The 20,107-nt window shown below is 55.3% G+C and overlaps 1 protein-coding gene across 8 annotated transcripts in view; it reads left to right on the plus strand.

Moving 5' to 3' along the window:
• The first annotated feature begins 2,073 nt into the window (after nt 1-2,073).
• The window catches only part of NOS1AP (nitric oxide synthase 1 adaptor protein), a 48,085-nt gene continuing 30,051 nt past the window's right edge, over nt 2,074-20,107 (plus strand). For 4 of the 8 annotated variants that reach the window (XR_012776528.1, XM_075508118.1, XM_075508120.1 and 1 more), the window contains exons 1-2: nt 2,077-2,276; nt 12,467-12,538. Coding sequence is in view for 6 of the 8 variants with exons in the window: in XM_075508118.1 (XP_075364233.1) it covers nt 2,172-2,276; nt 12,467-12,538 (177 nt within the window). In the remaining 2 variants the exon portion in view is untranslated. Of the gene's footprint in view, nt 2,277-12,466; nt 12,539-20,107 lie in introns of all 8 variants that reach the window. The other 4 variants (XR_012776527.1, XM_075508121.1, XM_075508117.1 and 1 more) reach the window with 3 other exon arrangements.

Here is a 20,107-nt window from a genome sequence, read left to right on the forward strand (position 1 = left end):
AGCCCCAGAGCTGCCAGGCAAACCCACCAGGACTGCCTGGGAGGAGCTGGTTGGTTTGCCAGGCTCTGAAGGCTTCCCATCAAACACCCATGTCTGCGCCTGTGGGAGAACCTCCCCGAAGGCACCATTCACTGAAGAGAGACTCGCAAGCCCTCCCACACAGGAGTTCAGTTCTTCACTAAATCCACAGGGCTTTGCTAGCTGTGGAAAGCCAGCAGTTGGCAAGACTGTATGGCTTTAATTAAATTTAGCACAGGAACAGGGCTCCAGAGAAGCTGTGGGATCTCTGTCCCTGAGGATACTTGCAGCTCACCTAGACTCAGCCCTGAGCTGCTGCTCTCATCTTGAAGCTTGCCCTGCTTGGAGCAGGCATTGGACTAGAGACCTCCAGGGGACTTCTCCAGTGGCTGTATCATTCCCAGCACCTGGGACTTCAATGCTGTCACCTAAACCTTTGCTAGAGGTAAACAGAAACCTTCAGCAAGAACCCAGAGCATCAAACACCACAGAGCAGATCTAGGCTCAAGACTGTCCCACCACCAGCTTCTGCCTGTCCCAGACTTAAGTGAGCTCAAGTGCCTGGTGGGTGTTGAGTTCTCTGCACCTCTTTTGCCCAGGGATCTCTGCAAGTGCAGTCACCAAGCTGCTGCAGCTGCAGCATGCAGCAATGATCCCCTGCCCCCTTCCAAAACAAGGAGTAAAGGTTTTCAAGAGCCTAGGGCTTGCTGGCATCTTGCATTCAGTGGGAAATCATCCCTTGATTCACTTGTCCAAGTGCTGACAACTCTGTGATCCCCCCCCCAAGCCTGGTGTGGGGAAGCTGGCAGCAGAGCAGCCATTCCCATACACCTCTCATGGGCATGACTGAGCACAGGGATTTCTCAGCTTGTCGTGTAATTGTCTGTGCCCAGCGTGTTATCTGAACCTCTGGGGATGGTGGAAAGCGCACTCCACTTTTGAGGGGAAACAATTTTTCAGATGTGGCTGAAATGCTGCAGCTGTGGATGGCTTCGAACTACATTATAAACTCAAAGGAATTTGCACCACATTGATTCAGTCTGAAAAATCAATGGCCCTGCATCTATTATGCCCAGGGAAGGGTCAACAGCCAGCACCACTGTTTGCATTGCAGTCATTTAGAAACCTGAGGCACGTGAGGGAAACATGCTCTGGTGTGTAGGACCATGCAAGCAGATGAAGGCAAGGGCTTTGGGAACTGTGGGTCTCCTGTGGAGCGGGGAGACATGTCTACCCTGGGAAAGGCTTGTCCCAAGTGGTGCCTCCGGCATGTGTGAGGGCCGGTGTGAGCTCTTCAGCCATGCTGCGGTGAGATGAGCTTCACAGCTGTCATGCGGCATCTGTGGGTGTTAAAACACAGAGGGATGGAGCCCTAGCTGAGGGTGTGCCACACACGTGGGGATAAGGGGTGAAACAGCCTGGACTTGCAGTCAGAGCTACATGAGTGGGTCCCTGCACATCTGGAAAGCAACTCTGGGGTGCTTTCAGTGGGTGGGGGAGCACATTCACAGCTTTCTGGGCTTTTATAAGGTAGGGCACAGTAGGGTCTGGTCACAAGGACCAGCCTTTCATTACGCACAAGATGAGATTTTTCACCTCCAGCTCACTTGATTTCCATCACGCCCGGTGTTGATATAAAGACTTTGATACAGAGTTCGTTGGCCTGAGCGTGTGTGGCAGCCCAGGCTCTCCCACCGAGGAGGGATGCCTTTCTCGGGGCCCCGCTCCCAGCCGAGGGCTCGCCGTGTGTGCGCCGGGGAGGCGGCACGGCGCTCCCCATCGCTCAGCGCACCCCCGCCCCGGGCCCACTTGCGAGGTCCGTCCCCCCCCCGTTTTTGGGGTTTTTTTTTTAAACTTTGGCGGGGCTGGGGTGCAGAGCCGGCGCCGCGCACTAGATGTCAGCGGTGCCTTCCCCGGCGCCCCTTTCGGGTCCTCATTTTTTAACGCTTCCCTGCCCCTCCCTCCCTCCCTCCCCGCTGGAAGAGGAGGGGTGCGGAGACTCACGTTCCGCGACCCCCCTCCCCTCCCGCCCTCCCTCCCCGCTCCGCGGCGGCGCGTCCCCGCCCCGGGGCCGGCCGGCGGCGAGGGGCGGAGGTTCCGCGGCGGCGGCGCCGGGCGCGCTGCAGGGGCAGCCCGGCCGCCGCGGGGCCGCCATGCCCGCCAAGTCCAAGTACAACCTGGTGGACGACCGGCACGACCTCCGCATCCCCCTGCACAACGAGGACGCCTTCCAGCACGGCATCTGCTTCGAGGCCAAGGTGGGAAGCGGGCGCGGAGGCGGTCGGCGGGGGTCCCTGCCCAGCGCTCGCACCCCGACCCCCCGGGATTCCCTGTTTTCCAGCTCTCTTTTCGCTTAGCCTTGGGTTTTCTCCGCTTACCCCGTTGGCATTGCCTGCTCTCCCCCAAACTCAGCTGCAAAGAGTTGGGTGAGGCTTCCCACCAGTCCCGTAAGGACGTTGAAGCTGGATGGATGGGTCAAGCCGGAGCGGGGTCACGCTGCTGCTTTCCCTCCTTGGCCCTGCATCCCTCCTTGGCTCGGCGCGGTGTCGCTTGGGGATGTTGGCCCAGGAGAGCCAGGGGCTGCGTGCATCTTACCGGGAAAGAGCAGGGGGCTCGGGCTTTGCTCTGTGTTTCCAGCGCTGTGGGGAGTGCTGGAGTGCTGGTGTGATGGGGTCCTGCAGGGTGCCTTGTACCCTGGTGCTCCTCTAATGGGATAAACTCATCGTGTAAGCAGACGGAGGAACCGCATGCCATTTGCGGTGCAGTGCAAGAGGTCAGGGCCGCCTGCCCGAAATAAAAGCTTGCTATTTCTCCCTACGTATATAAACCATTCTTGCTAGTGGATTTGGCAGGAAGCGCTATTTTTTTTTTTCTGTTGGGACCTCTCAGTCTCTTACTCCACTTAGGCTGTGGCTTCCCACAGCCTGAGTGCTTGCGCTCTCTCAGCAGGCTGGGAAAAAGCTGAGCTGCCCGTCCGCATTGCCCAGCCCTGAGCAGGTAGCGCTGGCCGGCAGTACACCAGGAAGTAGCTGGCCATGAAATTTGAAAAAGGGAGACATAAAACCCTGCCCTCTTTGCTGTTCCTGGGGGATACGGTTGTCACGCTGATGAGATACTCCAAGTGAGGTTGACTTGGAAAAAAACTGGTGTAAAACAGATTTTGAGTGGCAGGGAGGGAGGCATCTGTCGCACACCCTTGTCCTTGGAGCGCAGGTGCTGGCAGGGGAAGAATCGCAGCTTTGGCATCTAATCCTGTGCAGTACCCCGGGGGCAAGGCTGCAGCTCCTTGCAGGGTGTCAGAGTTGTGTTATTTCCCCCTCTTCTCGCATCTGAGAGGGTTCCTCTGCAGAGGCCATCGCCTGCCTGACGGCGGGCACCGTGCTGCAGAGAGCAAAACAGCAGAGGAGTTGTTTATGGAGCAAACTTAAACCTGCTTTGCAACTCTTTCCTGGAAAAGACTGTACAAACCCAGCTTTGCAGCCTTTAGCTCTGGGATTATTGGAGCCAATTGCTGTTTTACTGCCAGCACCTGCCCACCCCTCACCTGTGGGGAGGCTGCAAAGCATCTCCCCTTCTAAATCCTGTGTGCCCGGGTGTATGTGCTGTGCTTCTTCCATGCCAGGTTTGGGTGGCCCAGCCTGGGAGATGAGTGGGATGGGGCTTCAGTTGCCCCTCGGTCTGCTCATGGCTCATCTCTTTTCCATGCTGCTGGTCTGGCTGCGTTAATGGGGTGGTGCGTATTAGCCTTTGTTAGATCCTCTTTCTCTTATTTTGTATCCTGTGGCACGCGTTAACGCCAAGCGCAATCTGTACGAAACCCAGCTTCCGAATTTGTGGGTTTCTCCAGCAGCTCCTGATGCCAGATGCAGAATGCAGATGGCTTAGGCAATTACTCCATCCTTTTATTAGATTGCTGGAGATTAATTAAATGCTTACACTCCTTTAGTTCTTTTTATCCCCAAGAATCCTGAGCGCTTAAAACCGCATGGCTCGTTTCGGCCAGGCACCCAGCGCGAGTCACAAAAATGAGGAACTCTGATTTAGAGCAGAACTTTGGGGGAAGATTAAAGAAGAAAAATGCTCGGCTGGGGTGCCAGGACTCATGTGTCTGTCTCCTAAAAGCCTCCTGGGATTGTTGATAGCGTGGGTGGCGGGGATCCCGGTGTTACAGCCCTCAGCAGCTGGATCAGCGGTCTCTGCTCTGGCAGCCTGGGATTCCTGACGAGCTTGCTTGGGGCTCACTGCAGGGGGGTAACACGGGCCTGAGTCGGTATGCGCTGTTTTATTGTTTTAATTTTTAATTTTATTTTTACACTCAGACCTCCGCTGTCTGCTGCTGTCCTTAAATAGCACATGTAGTGGATGTAATGCTGGTTTTGGTTCATCAATAGCTGCTGGCATCCATGCTGATGTTCCCCTTGCTTCTTTCCTGAGGGAGTCCCAGGGTAGGTGGCCGTGGGCAGTCAGGATTTGGGCCCTTTTCAAGCACAGAGTGATGGACTCGCTCTGAAGCAAGCAGTGCTGTCACATGCGATGCCATCAGGAGACTTGTGTTGCTCATCCCCACTGAAGCTACTTGCAGCCATATGCTCTGGCATGGGGACACTGAGTCTGAGTGAAGCGTCCTCTAAGGATTATGTTAATCCATTTTCTGGAGATAAATCCAATAGTTGGAAAATCCTACTCCATCTTCTTAGGAATAGTAATACATTTCACACTTTTGGATTGTTTTCATTGGCCACCCCTCTTGGCATCAAACCCCTCTGTGTCCCTGAGGTGCCTCGGCCAGGCTGCTGGGAATCGGGGGAGCTGGCTCCAAGGGAAGGCAGGGCGTTTGCTTTCTTCTGCGTCTTGTGATCTGAATTGTTGAATAAAATCAAAAGCCTGGCCTCTTGAGTTAGCTGAAGCATTCGGCTGAAAGAGCTGGGAGCTGCAGCGTGGCACAGGGGAGCAGGCGTAAATTCCCACTTGTGCAATGGTTTCCTGGTTAAATAAATGGGTATGTAGAAAGTAAAGACTCCTTCTGTCCTCCTCCACCTCTCCGCCCAGCACTTCTCCTCTGGTTGGGGCGAGGAGGAGGGGGATGTGAGCTTACTCCTTATCTTCCCAAAGCCTTGGTGCTGCAGGACAAAACCCAAGGGCCAGCTTGTGCAACACCAGCAGTTCTGCACATTCAGAAATCATGACTCAGGCTACTCCAACGCCTCCAGAGATCAGCATGTAGAGGAAATTAAATGGGGTGGTGGAGCCTGTCATTGGACTGCTGGACGCCCCCATCCATTCGAGTGCAGGGGTGCTGGGTGCTGCTGGGTTTGCACGGGGAAGCTGTTACTGGCCGCCGTCATTAGAGCCGCTCTCAGGAGCCCGCTGGGCTGGGCTCTCCTGCTGCCCTGGAGATCCTGTGGTCCAGAACAAGGTCCCACCTACCAAATACCCATTATTTGGAAACTGCTGTTAATTCTTCAGTCCTGAGGCTCGTTAATCCATTTACAGTGCCCTAATGTGCGTGGTTCCCAATGAAGGGGGTAGGTGGGTGCAAGGACCCGCTCTGCTGCTCCCCCATCTGCAGGCGAGGGGAGAAGGGCCTGTCTCAGCAAACCTTGGTCCTGGGGCAGACCCACCGCCTGCAGTCCGGGACTGCCGTGGGCTGGGACCAGACATGTGCTGAGACCTGGCTTTCCTGATATCAGACCTGTCTGCAGATAAATGCGGGACTGGAGGTTTGGGAGGATTGCTGTTGTTCTGGGCAGCAGGTGGGATTTTTGGGTTTGGGTGGTGGGTTGTTTTTTGGGGTTTTTTTTTCTCCCCTTAAGGGATCTTGGCAACCAGGCGTCTTCTCTCATGTTTGTCAGTACTTTTCTCTGCTTTTGTGTGGGAAACTGAAGTTGAACGCAGCATCTGCTGCTGTCTATGTTTGGAAATGGGACTTGAAGGAGACTTTAGCCTGATCCAGTATGTCCCTTCCTATGAACCCCTCCAGCTCGCCTGCCGCCACCTTCCCGGGGCTGCCAGCGCCTGCTGGTTGCTGCAAAGATAATCACTTTATCAGGAACGGGATTATAGCCTCAGGTGAACACTAACCAGCAAATGCATGTGAGTTTCCACTCTTGTGTATATTTTTGTATATGTAGGGGCCATACATAAAAGCATTTGAAGGGAGTTGAGTTGCAGGCAGCTCCGATCGGGGTCTTCAGTTCCCCTCCTCTGCTTCAGGCTCCCTTCCCAGTGAGGTTCCCTTTCCCAGAGGGCTGGGAAGCCAGAGACAGGTTGTGGGAAGCTCTGCACCTCTTTAGCTGCCTGGGAGAGACTTGGCAGCTTTATTTGGGGGCTGTTTGTACTGGCAGCTCCGGAGTACGGTGTGCGCTGTCAGGGCTGCTCAGCCCGGAGCAAAGCTGCAGTGTGATTTAGCCTGGGATTGCTTGCTCAAGGCTATAAATAACCTTCCCAAGTGCCACAAAAGTTCTCGTCTGAAACAGTGGCATATTTCTGCCATACTTGTTAAGTCAGTTCACAGGCTGCTTAGTGAAGCTCTTTGCAAAAAAAAAAAAAAAAAAAACCCACCAAAGAAAAACCTGCCAGGATTTGGCAAAGCTGCGTGTGCCCAGACTGTGGGTACTGGCCAGGCAGCGCGTGGGCTCGGCAGATTCCAGAAGGCCCGAAGGAAGAAGCGATGGGGGTAGGATGCTCCCAGCCCTGCTTTCTGGCCACTGAAGTGCTCTGGTCTTGCGCATCTCGTACACGAATGCCTGCGAAGGCTGTAGCTGGGTGTGAGTGGAGGAAGCTCAGCCCCTGCACAGGGGTGGCTGTGGGTGGTGTGGCTGGGCAGGGTACGGAAACGGAGGCGAGTGGACAGCGCTGCTTTACTGCCATGGAAAAACTTCAGCTCTCCTGCGGCACGCCCTGGCTCCGTGTCCTGGTGTCCCTGCTGCGTCCTGCTACAAAGGTGTCTCCCCTTATTGCGCGAGCCCCATTTTGGCCGGTGAGAGGGGAGGGTGGGTGCGGTGTACGTGGCTCTGGTGGGAGCTGGGGTCTTGTCTTGGCACCCCCAGAGCTCCGTGTTGCTGGCGCTCGAGCCCCTGCACAGCTCATAGGCAGTGCAAGCGTTTCTAGGATCAGCAGGCAGGTAAGCACTGATATCCTTAGGGCATCAGCTTGACCAGGGGTGCCTGGCATGAGGTGTCCCTGTGTTAATGCCCACTGGGTGGTTGCGTAGCTCTGGATGGGTCCAACATGCTGCGTTAAACTACCTGGCTCCCAGGGCTGGATGCACCCCAGTGTCCTCAGGGTGCAGAACCTTGTTAAAGGAGGACTGGGCAGGGCTGGAGCCCTCCATCTCAGCAGAGAGCCCGCTGCACCTGCCTGCCGGGCTGAGGCTGGAAAGCCAAGGCTTTTTTCCATTGATGTCATCTGGCATCATGACTTTTCCATCCCTTTTGGCCTCTGAGCCCACACCACCGCAGCCTGAGTAAACTTCCCCCATTTCCTTCCAGCGAGCCTGGGTGTTCCTGGGGTGCAGGGCAGAGCTGGGGCCATGCCAGCCCAGCCCCGTGACTCCCCGGGTGGAGGCTGCGCGTGGGAGAGTGGGAGCACTGGGACAGCAAAAGTCCCAGGAATTGGGTTTCTCCTTGCTTTCCCTGATGACAGCAGCCCCGGGAGAAGCCCTTATCAGCCAGGCTGCAGAGAGGCTGCATGTTTTCCTGGGCACTGGGGAAATAAAGAGATTTCAAATCTCAGGGCACCTGGCTGGGGACTGGTGCCCAAGCATTTTGGCCCTCGCTTTGTGGCACGGCCATGCGTCATGGGGCCGACGTCCCAGTACCTGGTGTGGCCTCACGCCGCCCTGGACTCTTCAGAAATCTTGGGACCCTCGTGCCCCATATCTGATGCCTCCCACCCAGCCGCCGGTACCTCCGGTAACCCCTCCCCGGCCCGGGTGCAGGGTCCCCTGCTCGGATGAGGCTCTCCTGGCCCGGAGGATGGCTGTGTAGCCCGTGGTGCGATGCCCCAGCCTGGGGCTGGTGCCAGCATGTCTCCTCTGCCCGCGCTGCTGTGCTGCCTGCCTGCCTGCAGCTCCTCTTCAGAAGCAGTGGCTCTTCATCTGTGGCAAGCTCTCTGACCCAGGGTGGCTTTTGAATCTGGAAACCCAGCAGCCAGCCAATCTAGGCTCCCCTGCAAGTTGGGTATGATTCAGCCCTGACCTTTGCACGAAGCGTCGGGCTGGCGGAGAGGCAGCGTGCCTCCCTCGGGAAGGCGGCAGCTCCTCTCCAGGAAGGCTTTTGCTGCCCACCCCTGCCCACCGCCCACAGAGGATCTCATCAACACCCCTTGGAAGGTGTCCCCCTGTCAGGGATGCGATCGGCCTTCAGTTTTCTGAAAATATCTGCCACCTGCTGTCGCAGAAAAAGCACCTTCTCAAGAAAATTCGTTTCTGACAGAGCAGAAAACAAGCAATATTAAACACCCTCAAGGAAAAATGAGAAACTAAGTGACTTGTGCAAACATTGCTTTGGCAAAATGCTCTCCTTTGTGTTCTTGGGATTTTTCTTCTGGCCTGGGGAGGACTGGCATTTCCTTGAACTGGGCAGGTCTTTTGTAAGCCATGGGCAGAGCGTGCATGGTGTGGGCTGTGTCTGGAGGCCCCTTCCAGCCATGCCTGACACAGACAGGGGAGCTTATTTGCATGGGAGGGGGACAGCAAGCAAGCTCCCTTCGGGTGCTGAGAAGCCCGATGGGTGACGGCCACCAAGCCTGTGCGATGGCAGGGAGAGGGGCTGCCCTTTTTAGGGTCCCTGGAAGGACCGATGGAAGGCTGGGTCCCACGCATAGGGATGAGGAGCAGTGGGGTGAGTGGGGGACCGAAAACACCCTGCAAAATAGGTGCTTTGTGCCTGCCTGCCCGTGCCGCCGGGTGACCAGCCCCAAGGGGCTCTGGCCGTTTGCAATGCGAGGGCTGCCTTTGTGGGGCTGCCAGAGTGCCTCATTACAGGAGGGACCCCCTCGGCTGCCCATTCACTGGTGCTCCAAGCGGGTGGCCTTTCTCCTCCTAATTGGGCCGGGGAGGAGGGGGCTGCCCGGGACGGCCCTCCCCGCCGAGCCAGCCATGCCCCCCGCCTGCAGCGTGCGGGGATCGGTGACCCCCTAATCCTGCCTGGCTCTTGGCTGCAGGTGGGGGGCTCCACCTCTGCCCCCCATCCGCTGGCAGGGTGGTGGGGCCACGGATCTGGAGGCGATTATTTGGGAAAGCTGCGTCCTGCATATGTGCATATGGTTTCCTCCTCCTCGTTTCCGGGGGCTTGGGGAGGGTGGGTTCTTTCATGGGTTTATTTTCTTTGTCAGTTCTCTTTCACACAGCTTTATTTTCCTTCCTTTTGTGTCGGGCGCCTTCCTTTCTCCTCCCCGGGCTCAGCCCTGGCCCCGCTGCCTCCCTTTCTGGCGAGGTCGACCTGCTGGCACAGATGCTGGCCCGAGCCCTGGGAGCCAGCACATCGGCCCCTGCGGGGACCAGGGCCACCGCCGTGCCTGGCACCTCGCTTGGGACGCGCCGATTTTAAAGGAAGGCAAAAGCCCATGCCTGGGGTCTGGGAGCCCCCGTGCTCGGGGGTCCCTGGGGCTCTCGCCCCAGGAGGGGGAAGCTGGGTCTCAGTGTTGGGGCGGGATGAGGGGGTGAGTCCTCCATCCCGGAGGCATCTGCTGCTTTGCTGATCCTCGCCTCTGCCTCACCTGCTTTTTCCCACACCTCTTCCCAAAATGAAAGTCGGTGCTAGGAGTAGGAGGGCTGGAGGAGAGCGGAGCAGAGCAGGAGCAGCCCTCGGTGTGCTTATCACCTGCAAGTCACTAACAAATATGGGTGGTTTCGCAAGCCATCCCCACTCCTCGCCTGGGAAACAGTAGTTTAGCTGAAAGGCTGACCTCCAAGTCCACATTTTTGGGAGGATACTCATCACATTGTGAAGGGTTACTCCTCTGCAGTGCAGTTCCTGCTTGTGATTTCTGCCCTGAAGGCAGAAATAATCTGGGGAGACTTTGTCCATCTGTTGAGTTTTCTGAAACGTGCAAAAAATACCTGTCTCCTGAGTGGAGGCAGAAGTGGGTGTTTTTGGAGCTGTGAGCACAGTAATTGTGTGAAGTGAGCCCACGCTGGGGCTGGAGGTGCTGCGGGCTCCGGTGGAGCCACACTCCCGGGTGCGGGATGCAGGGGGATGCAGCAGGATGCCCTGGTGCCCAGGTTTGGAAGCAGAGGTGAATCCTGCATGGTTTGTGACCTGAGCCCCTTGATTCGGGTACTTGCAAGCGTGGGCTGGAGGGGAATAGCTGAATAAAGGGTCGTATATAGGATGGCATCGAGACACCTCCTACTGCTCGTGCTGTTTTTCAGGAGGGCCATCCAAGGAGGTCCAAGGTGGCGTCTGGCTTCTGCTCCATCACTTGCTTATGGGCTGGCCCAGCCCTGCAGGGCTCACACATGCAGTTACGGGCATGACTGAGTGTTGCTGCTGGCTGAGGTGGTGGTGTCAGCCAGGAGGTTGGCATTGCTCGAATTCATGTGGCTGTGGGAGCCAGCAGTGAAAGGGACCGTCTCCTGCCCGGCTGGTAGCTGCCACCGCTTGCCCTGTCCTTGCACGTGGCTGTACTCTGCGCTCGCCTGTGCAAGGAAAGCAATTACCCCTCCAGCGGCAGTGACCTCGTGCTGTTGGGAAGAGCTAGAAGAAGACGGGCATCCTCTGGCTGTCCCTTTTGCTAGCAAAAGTTTGTCCTTTGCATAATTCAAGCTCAGAAGTCTCCCTTGCAGGTGAGTGGGAAGCAGTGCCGGGTGGTCCCCGGCAGAAGAGTGGCGTGGGGAGGCTCGGAGGGAGAGGTGCTGTGGAGCCAGGACGTTTGCCTGGTGGGGGAAGGCAGGGAAAGGTTTCTCCCTTACGTGCTGCATGGTGACTGTGTGCCCAGGGCTCTGACTGCCTCAGCCCTCCTCCTCATCTCCTACTTTTTTACTGATGGTTTCCAGACTTTATAGGAAGGGAATCAATTGATGTCAAAGTCACCTCTCTTAATGTGACCTGAACCTTTAAAGAGGTGGGAAGGTTCCGTTTAGGGGATACAACTAAAAACTTACCAAGACTTGTGCTTTTGCAGTCGGGCATTCAGCGGTTGGGGTCTGGGCAGTGAATGCTGCCTTTGCCAGCGGTGTGCATCGTGAGCTTTAATTCCTGGTTACATAAAGCTGCCCTGCACAAGGCAGCCTGCTCAGCACATGACGAACGCGCCAGCTGTTTGGTGTTTATTTTTATATCCTCTCACTTCGCATCTACTCTCAGCACTGGCTGCCTGGTGCCGGTCGCTGGACCCATCTGCACCCGGGGCAGGAGCTGTGCGGGTGGGCTTGTTTGGGGCGCGGCATGGAGGGTTAGCAAGGAGGGCTCCCCAGGATGGCATGCACACACAAAACCCAGGGGCGGTGGTGCAGCCCCCGCTCCGTGCCCTCGGTAGAGGTGGCAGCAGCATCCCAGTGGACAGGAGCCGGGAGTCCCACAGTGATGCTGGGTGAGAAATAACCCCTCTCCGCAGCCTCTGCCCGTACGGTGACCCCTAGCACGTGTTCGGCCGTTTAAGCACCCATCTCAGCGCTGGGGCTCGAAACCAGCGACCTGGGTTTTCGTGCTGTCGGCGAAGGTTATGGCCGTATTCACGGGAACACGTAGCCCTGTTGGGTTTAGTGCCTGCGCCGTGCTGCCGAGGGTTACGTCAGCGCTCGTGTCGAGATGAAGCGTGGGAGCACGGGGGGCTAGTAAATAGACTCAAACCGCTTTTCTTCTAGCAACACATTTTTAGTGCTCTGCATTGACTCTTCATTGCTTGCCTGCTTTCTGATCCTTCTTCTGAATCTGCCCTCTTCCATTTTATTTTTAAAAAGGTTTTTGTTTGGCATCTCTCCGTGCTGGGTCGCAGCGGTGCTGCCTTTGGTCCCCTTTGAATAGCAAAGCGGCTCCTTTATTCTGGAGGCTTGGCCTGGAGGCTCAGCATCGCTGCAAAAACAGCCAAGGGTTTGGCAGGGCTGTAATTAAATAGTGAAGGGCCTGTCACAGGACAGGTTGCCCCAGCTATTTTAGGGATATTCCAGTATCCAGGTCTATAATAGATGACTCAGTGCAGCCGAGGGGATATTGGATTATACCTCCGTACTTTGATCATGGCATAGATGAATGAGTCCTGCTGGCCTGATTACTGAAGTTATTTTATTGTTAGAATAAGGACGGCTGAATCCTTGAAACATTGTGGTGAGGGAACAGCTTCGTGGTGGGAAGCGTGCAAGGCTTCAGGTGCGGTGGGCAAAACGTCGCCTGTTCCCCAGAAGTGACCCTGGGTTCCCTCCGGGGATGCCATCGAGGCCGTGGTGGGACTGTGAGGTTCCCAGTGCTGTGGAAACTCGATTAATCGGCTCTTTCTTTCCCCCTAGTACATCGGGAGCCTGGATGTGCCACGGCCAAACAGCCGGGTGGAGATCGTGACGGCCATGCGGCGGATCAGGGTGAGTGTGGCGAGGACGCTGCTTCCCCTTCTGCATTGGGGTAGTGGGGGCACCGCTCCTCCGTCTCTGCTTACAGCCTTCTCTTGCATAAGTCCGGCCCTCCAGGTTATTCATAACTCTGTATTTTTCACCGTCCCTCTCTCCATTGAGATCTCCGTGTAACCCGGGCGCGGTGCCTGCAAGCTTCCTGTGCCACACTGTCACGTTTGGAGCATCCCCAGCCCTGGCTGTGCCCCGTGGTACCCAGGCATCCCGTGTGCCGTGGCTGGGGTTAGCTGCAGCCCGAGCGGTAGCAGGGCCGTCCCCGTGCTCACAGTGCTGCGTCCTGTGCAGGAGCCTGTGCTGTGGAGGCGGATATGGGGTGGAAGGTGGGTGCGGGATGTGGGGCTGCTGGCACTGGGTGCAAACTGTAGCATGTCCGCGATTGGGAGGATTTCCTCGTGTGTCAGTCCCAACTCAAAGATAACAGCAAACTATTTGTGGAAGAGGTATGTTTGTGTTTTGCTGCATGAAAATTTGGGCGCTGCCTGGATATGCTAGCTGGTTAGTGCCTGGTAAGCGGCAATATGCAAATTGAAGTGCTGAGTAACGAGCTCTGGGGCCAGCCAGCAGTGAGCTTGTTTAACAGCGAGTAGGTCAGGGGATGTCAGCTGGTAATGAAGTCATCTGGCTTCCCAAAATACTTATAGTCAGGATACGGGGAGCTGTTGCCGTATAATGCTTGGCTGATAGCCAGGAGAGGAGCTTTTCCTCTGTGCCCTGGCCTCTCGCCTGCACAATTGGAAGGTGTTCAAGGATGGGCTGGGAGGAGAGCAAACCACACACCTGGCGAGCTCGCTGCCCCAGGCTTAAATTAGCAGGACCTTGACTGCTCTCCGACATACAAGACAGCCCTTTGGGCAGTGGTTGGACCTTGGTCCGATGTACGTGGTGGTGTGGCTACAGGAGCAGGTAATTTGGTCTGCTCCGTGGTCACAGCGAGGGGTCTGCCCTGTCTGCCAGGGACGGCGCTCCCCTGGGAATAACACTCTTAATTGGAAGGAGCTGAGGATGGTTGCAGGGACGTTGAGTAATGGATGAGCTGTCTTTCTGGTGGCCTCGTGGGATGCCATGAGCACTGGAGCTGCTCATGTGGCTGAGCAGCCCTACTGGGGCTCGGCTGTCGCCCCGATCCTCTCTCAGCCCCTCCTGCAGACTCTTGCTGTAATCTTGTTTTCTCTTTTCTCATCGCCAGAGCAGGAGAGGAGTATCATAGCCCAAGGACACAGATTGCAAGGCTCTTCTGTTTCAAACTTTCAGTGCATAAATAGCTTGTGGGCTTTTCTCAGCAGCTTTCCTACCCATTGCCCTGTCTTCTCGGTGGTGGTCAATGTTGTGGCCGGTGGACAAGTTGAGAAGTCCTTTATGGCATTAGGTTTGCTCACCATGGTTCCCAACAAGGTCTGGGGCAGAACAACTGTTACGCAGTCAAGAGCCCTTATAAACAGCTGTTTCCCTGCTGCCTTTCAAGATAAGACCTTTGAAAGAACGCAGCTCTAGCCCCAAAATCGCATAACTCCACATCAGTGTGGGAGGACTGGCACAACTTTGAGAGCTTAAATAAACCCTAGGAAAAAAAAAAAACAACACCAAAACATCCTTGTTGACCAATATAAATAAACTTAAGCATAGTCTAGAAAATTCGTAGATAAAGCTCTGAATGGTGGGGAAAGGACACAAATTAGGGTAAGATAATGATTTTTCATGATGAATGATGTGCTTGAAACATGTGCTCAGTCTTTCTTGATGTAGTGTGAGATGGGAGAGATGCAAGTCATTGAAAGGCCATGGGTTTGCAGATGAGATCTGGCAGAGAGACTTTTAATGCCAGTTTATTTGTCACGGGGTGCTGTTTGTGAAGAGGATGCCAGGATCGTTTATTTGACGGGAGTTTACGTGCGTAGCCCTTCCCTGGTTTCCCGTGCTTTGCGCTGGCCTTGCACCCAGCAGCAGGACGTTACCCCCGGCGTTGCAAGGGCATTTGCTGGTTGGGCTGGGCACCGGAGGCTGGTTTCAGTTTGGCTGGACATCAAGGAATGCATGTCCTTCTTAAAGCAGAAGGGTAGTTGTGTTCTTTAAGGAATGCAGTAATCCCAAAATATTGGCATGGGGAAACCAGAGGAAGAAAAAGCTTGTTGAGGCACAGAAAACGAGCAACAGGAGATCTTCAAATGCAGGCTGCAGCGGTTCTGTGTGTGGTGTGTGAAGCAGCTGCTGCCCCTGAGGTTTGTATGGTTTTTAATGCAGTCCCTGGTTTAGGGGGAAAGTGCTGTGTCCCAGTTTGTTCTGAGTTAATTGCTGGTGGTCAAGGAGGGGGACCCTCGCCGTCTCCCGCTGCCGCCGCAACTCCCCTTTCTCAGTGCTGCCTTCGCCCGAGCTGCTCACCGGGCTTTGCCTCTATTTACTGAATGATTAAAAAAATGATCCTGCAAAGAAGTGAGGAAGCACCCTGCCCGACAGCAGGGGTCCCAAGGGGGAGAGCGCCCTGGAAGCCCCCCGTAGCTGCCTGCGCTGGGCTGGGAGCAGGGAGGGATGGGGCCACGAGCAGCAGCAGCTCCTGCAGCGCTGCCTCCCCTCTCCTCCCCGGCCGTCAGGACTCAGGGTGAGCACCACGGGGCCTGCCTGATCCCGGCTTCCTGTTTAGATGGAGACCCGACCCTTTGGGGGCAAAGAGAAGGACACGGCATAGCCGGCATTGCTGGGATTCCTGCTCCGGGCGGGCTCTGCCACCCTGCTGGCAGCCCCCCCCCTCGAGAGCAAAGCAGAGCGATGGCCATGGGCAGAATGGCTCCGCCAGAGCAAGATGTATATATTAAGCCCAAATCTGGTCCCTTTTGTGGATCTGGGTTGAGAGGGACTGTATACAGGGAGTCGGTGTTGCAGGGCAGGGATGCCATCCCCTTCCTCCCCCCTGCAGAAGGGCTGGCGGTGGCATGGCCATCCTCACGGTGCTGGCCGGAGGGAGGGTTTCTGTCCAGTAGCAGGAGGATGTTGGAGAATTCCTGGGATTCTCGCAGCTCAGGGGCGAGGAGGGAAGGGGGGGTGCTCAGCCAGCTGCCTCTGCCTTCCTGCTTTTCCTGCCTGCATCAGCTGGGCTTGCTGGGGACACAGCCCCGTCTTGCTCTGCGTCTTAGTGCAAATCCCTGGCCGTGAAAGGACTTGGTGGAACGGGACATTAGCCATGCCAAGGATGCACTTGGACAGCAATTTAGTGAGTGTTTGCTGCAGCTTTCCTCCAAAGCCTACGTTTTCTGGCTTTCCTGCAGAGCACCGATGGCCACATCAGTACTAATAAATACAATAGACCAGGGCTTGTTTTCCTGGCCAGCGGTTGGGCTTGTGTTTTTACAACTGAACCCCTTCTCCTCCTCATGCCAAAACAGGGTGACCCGGTCCATGTTGCTTCATGTCCTAAACTGCTGGGGTAGGTTGGCCTTCAAAATGCTCCTTGGCTCCTCTGGATGCAAGGTGTGAGAAACCGATCCATAAGTCCAGATAGTTACCCAATGGCACCTGAACATCAAAAAGTCCCAAACTCAACAGTAGTTAAATGGTTGTTAAAGCTGCAGCCAGCCTGTCCTATTGGTGCGAGCCCAGGCAACCTTCCTTGCCCAGGCTCTCCTGGGAAGCAGCAGCCCAGAGGCCACAGTCCTCTTCTGCTCTGTGCCGGTCACGGGCAAAGCCTGAGAAATTCAGAAGGGAGCTCATGAGAGTGGTCCGGGACGGGTCGTACGTCTGTCAGTTACCAAAGAGGGTGTTACGATACTGGAGAGCAAGAGCCCAACTGCTGCATCTTCCCAACCATAGCGACTATGAGTTGTTGAAGATTTCAGTTTAAAGTGCTGGAGCTAGCTGCAAGACATCCTTTATTTTGCTTTTTTTTCCCCTTTTTCTTTTTTTTCCAGAATGGCTGAGCACATGGGACCCTAAATGACAACGATACCTGTATATTTTTTTATGTTGTCATAATGTAAATATATGCAAATGCTTTCCTCTCTGTGCTCCTGGCACATCTCCAGTGCAGCCAGTGCTACCTGGCTGGGGCTTGGTGTGGTTGTTCTAGAGAATTTGGAATCATCCTTTCTTTGCTACTTGGATTGCTGAGTGCAGCTTTAATCCAGGTTTTCTTTGATGCCAGAAAGGATGAAATCCTATATAGGCACTTCTTAAAAGCTGCTTCTGTGGAAGTCTTCTGCAAGCCTGTTTCTGGGAAGTGTCCAGCTGAGTTTTGCAGGCTCAAAACAAGGAGGCATTTCAAGCACTTGGAAATCTAGCTCCTCTACACCTCCTACTCTGTCAGGTACATCTGATTTTTGTGGGACTTCTGCTGCTTTGCATAGCTGAGCTTTATTTTAGCAAATTGGCAAAATTGCTGAATTTCAACAAGCTTGTTTAAAGCAAGATTTTGCACCCTCTGCAAGCCACATGCACGGTCGGACTGGTGTGAAAATCGCTGCGATTGGCCAGTTATTTGTGTAGTAGAGCGCCTGGTGTAATTTTGAGTTCATTTAATTAAAATATTTCTGAGATACCCCTGTTCCTGCCATGGTGAGTTTTAAAAATCCTTAGGTCATTTACAGTGATGCCTTCTTTTTTTTTTTTTTTTTCTTTTTTTCTTTTTTTTTTGTTCTTTCGTCATGCAAGGAGCAGCATGGCTGTCCCTGCCGTAAAACGGAGTAGGATTTGAAAGCGAGCTGGCCCTGCGTACAGGAGCCCTGCCTGGGGGCAGCCCACCCCCGGCTGCCTGCGGGGGACCTGCTCGGCGGGCAGTGGGCTGGCCAGGAGATGCTCAGGCTTTGGCCACCTGAAAAGCGCAGCCTGCTCTTTGTCAAGTCACGGCCCTTGGCACAAGGTGAATTATTGGTGAGCTAATGACTTGATGTGATTATCTGAGATGAACAAGATTACGTTGTATTAGATCTGGGAGGAACCAAAGGGATATCTGTAATAATTTCAATTGCTCTTTCAGTGCTCTGACAATCACAGTAAAAAGGGTGAAGGCTTCTGGGCAAGTTCATTGTATTTCTCCTGGCACCACCAGTGCCGCTTAACTTTGTAATAAAATAATGGCTAGTCCGGTATCGCTACCAGCGTGCCGCCTACTCGATTGCATGAAATAGGTCAGGATCTCATCCTGCGGTTAGTATTTATTCAGTAAACTGGTTAAATTAGTACCCAGATTCACCGGAGCAGCCTTTTGACCAAGACTGCCCAGGGTTGGGATGATTTCCAGGAGAGTTGGCCAAAGTGTGGCGGCCCTGGCTTTGCTCTCTGTTTCAATATCATGGCCAGGATGCGGCGCGTGCTTTCCAGCAAAGCTTTGAAGGTTACTGGCAGCGTTAAGTGGTGCGAGTTGTACGTACACTCTGTTGTAACGCACATCGAGTAAAATTACAAGTTTAAAGAGGTAAATGACTCCATGTGGCAGAGGGCAGGCATCTGAACTGGTGAGAAGGTGTGTAGTGTGAGCTATTAATGCTGGGAAGCGAGGCTTGAGCCCCGGAGGAAGCCGCGTAGGGATGGGGCTTTGGGCACTGCTCGCCAGAGGGACTTTGGGAGGGCGTTCCTGAGCAGACATGAGCAAGTACTGCCGGTGCCGGCTGTCTGCCGGGCTTGCCGGGTCACGCGGTGGCAGCGATGACTGGGCTCAGCTGGGCGTGCGACCCGACGGGTCCCGGCGAGACGAGGGACGAGCATGATCCTCTTCCCGTGGTCGCTGGCCTAATAAATAAGTCATGACAAGCTCATTGCCTTTTGGCCTTCAGCAGTGCTCTAGCGAAGCATTCTCTGCCAGGTTTGGGGCGGCAGCGTGTCCCTTGTGGCCAGGCTCCAAACGGCGCTGGGGAGGAGAGCTTGGTGGCAGGGGTCCTGCCTGGGAAAGAGCAGGGGTTTCCCAGCTGGACAGAGAGCTTGGTTGTGGAGCCAGCGAGGATGAAGGAAACCATAACCCAGGCAGGGGAGTATGCTTTGGGAAGGCTGATGAGCCAGGAGATGCGTGCTGGTGCATGGTCTTCCCTGTACCTCCTGTCTCTCTGGGGTGCTCAGCCCTTCTGCTCTGGGCAAGTGTCCCATGGGTTGGTGGTGCTCAGGGCTCTGGCAGGAGCACATCAACTGACGCTGGGCATGCCAGTGCAAGCAGCAGTGCCTCTGGTGGGTGATGCTGGCCTGTAGCCGGGCAAATAGCTTTGAGAGGGCTGGGAGCCAGGTAGGCACTGAGCCCGGGGCAGGACTGGAGTTGCTGGCAAAAAGCTGGGAGGCAGCGGTGCCTTGTGTCCCCTACGTCCCCGTCACACATCCTTGCCCTGTGTTTGCTTGGCTTTGCCTTTCCTTGGTTGGGCTTTCTTCCTTCTCTGAGAGCCCGACAGCGTCTCCCCGTGACTCATCTCGCTCCCTGGCTGGGGGCTTTCCCCACCAGCGCTCGCAGTGAGTCACGTTACTGGCTGGCTGATGCCATTGTCTGAGCCATTGGCAAATATCTGCTGGGAGCTCAAGGGAGAGGACGGGAAATAACGTCTGCCAGGCTCCCTGAGCGGGGGGGAGAAGGCAGCCTTCAGCATCGCTCCTTCCCAGCCCGGGGGTGCTCCGCCGTCTCCTGCCCCCTCTCTAAATTCATGGAGAGCCTGTCAAGTCATTTCAGAAATGTCTGTCCCCTTTTGCGTCCTCGTGCTCCCTCCTCTTCCTCCTGCTTCACGCTTGTTCTTCCTTGGCAATGTTTCTTCAAGCAGGCTTTAAGCGTTGCACTAATGGGTCGCGTTATCTGTTGGGCTCAGCAGAGCACGTGCAGGGGTGTTGGTGGGTGCTGGAGAAGCGCCCCTGGCTTTCCGTGGCTCCTTCCTTTGAGGCTCTCCATGTTGCGCACACGTTTTTGGTAGCACAGCAGGCCCAGTTTGGTGCCAGGGCTCAGCTGCACTCGAAGCAAGGCAATCTGGTGCTGCAAACCTTGCTTTCCGCAGAAACGCGGCGCAGCCGGAGCGCTGACGCACATAACGTCTGCGGCGCCGCAAATGCTGTGGAAGCTGCCGGTGGTGCCGAGGCGGCTCTCCTGCTCTCCGCGTGCCCGCTCTGGCTTTTCCTCCTGCCTCGAAAGGAGTGATTTGTTGCACGCTCTGGCTCACAGGCATGGTTGGCTTTAGTCTGGCTGTCAGGGGAGGTCTGCAGCTTATTCTGGGAGATTGGGGGTCATGAGAGCGCTGGTAATTGCTGTTTGTGAGGGTTTGAAGAGTTCTTACAGAAAACGTCATCCTTTGATAGTTGTCTGCTCCTTCTGCAAGGTGACAGAGCTGCCTTTGATTGCCTGACCCTCTAACTTGCATAAACCTCTGCAGAAAGCACTGTTATTGAGGGAGAGGGCTGTGTTCAGTGTCACCATCCAGAACGCACCGAGCTCAGTGCTCTCCAGCCCCACCACCGTCACAAAGATGTGACAGTCTCTTCTGCTTCTAGAAACTTGCTAGCGAGGATAACCATCTCCGCTTATCTTTGCCTTCTAGAGTAAATTCCTAACTGTGCATAGGAATAAGCTCCTGGTGC

This window comes from Mycteria americana, chromosome 7 (genome assembly GCF_035582795.1).
Source record: "Mycteria americana isolate JAX WOST 10 ecotype Jacksonville Zoo and Gardens chromosome 7, USCA_MyAme_1.0, whole genome shotgun sequence".
Taxonomy (NCBI): Eukaryota; Metazoa; Chordata; class Aves; order Ciconiiformes; family Ciconiidae; genus Mycteria; species Mycteria americana.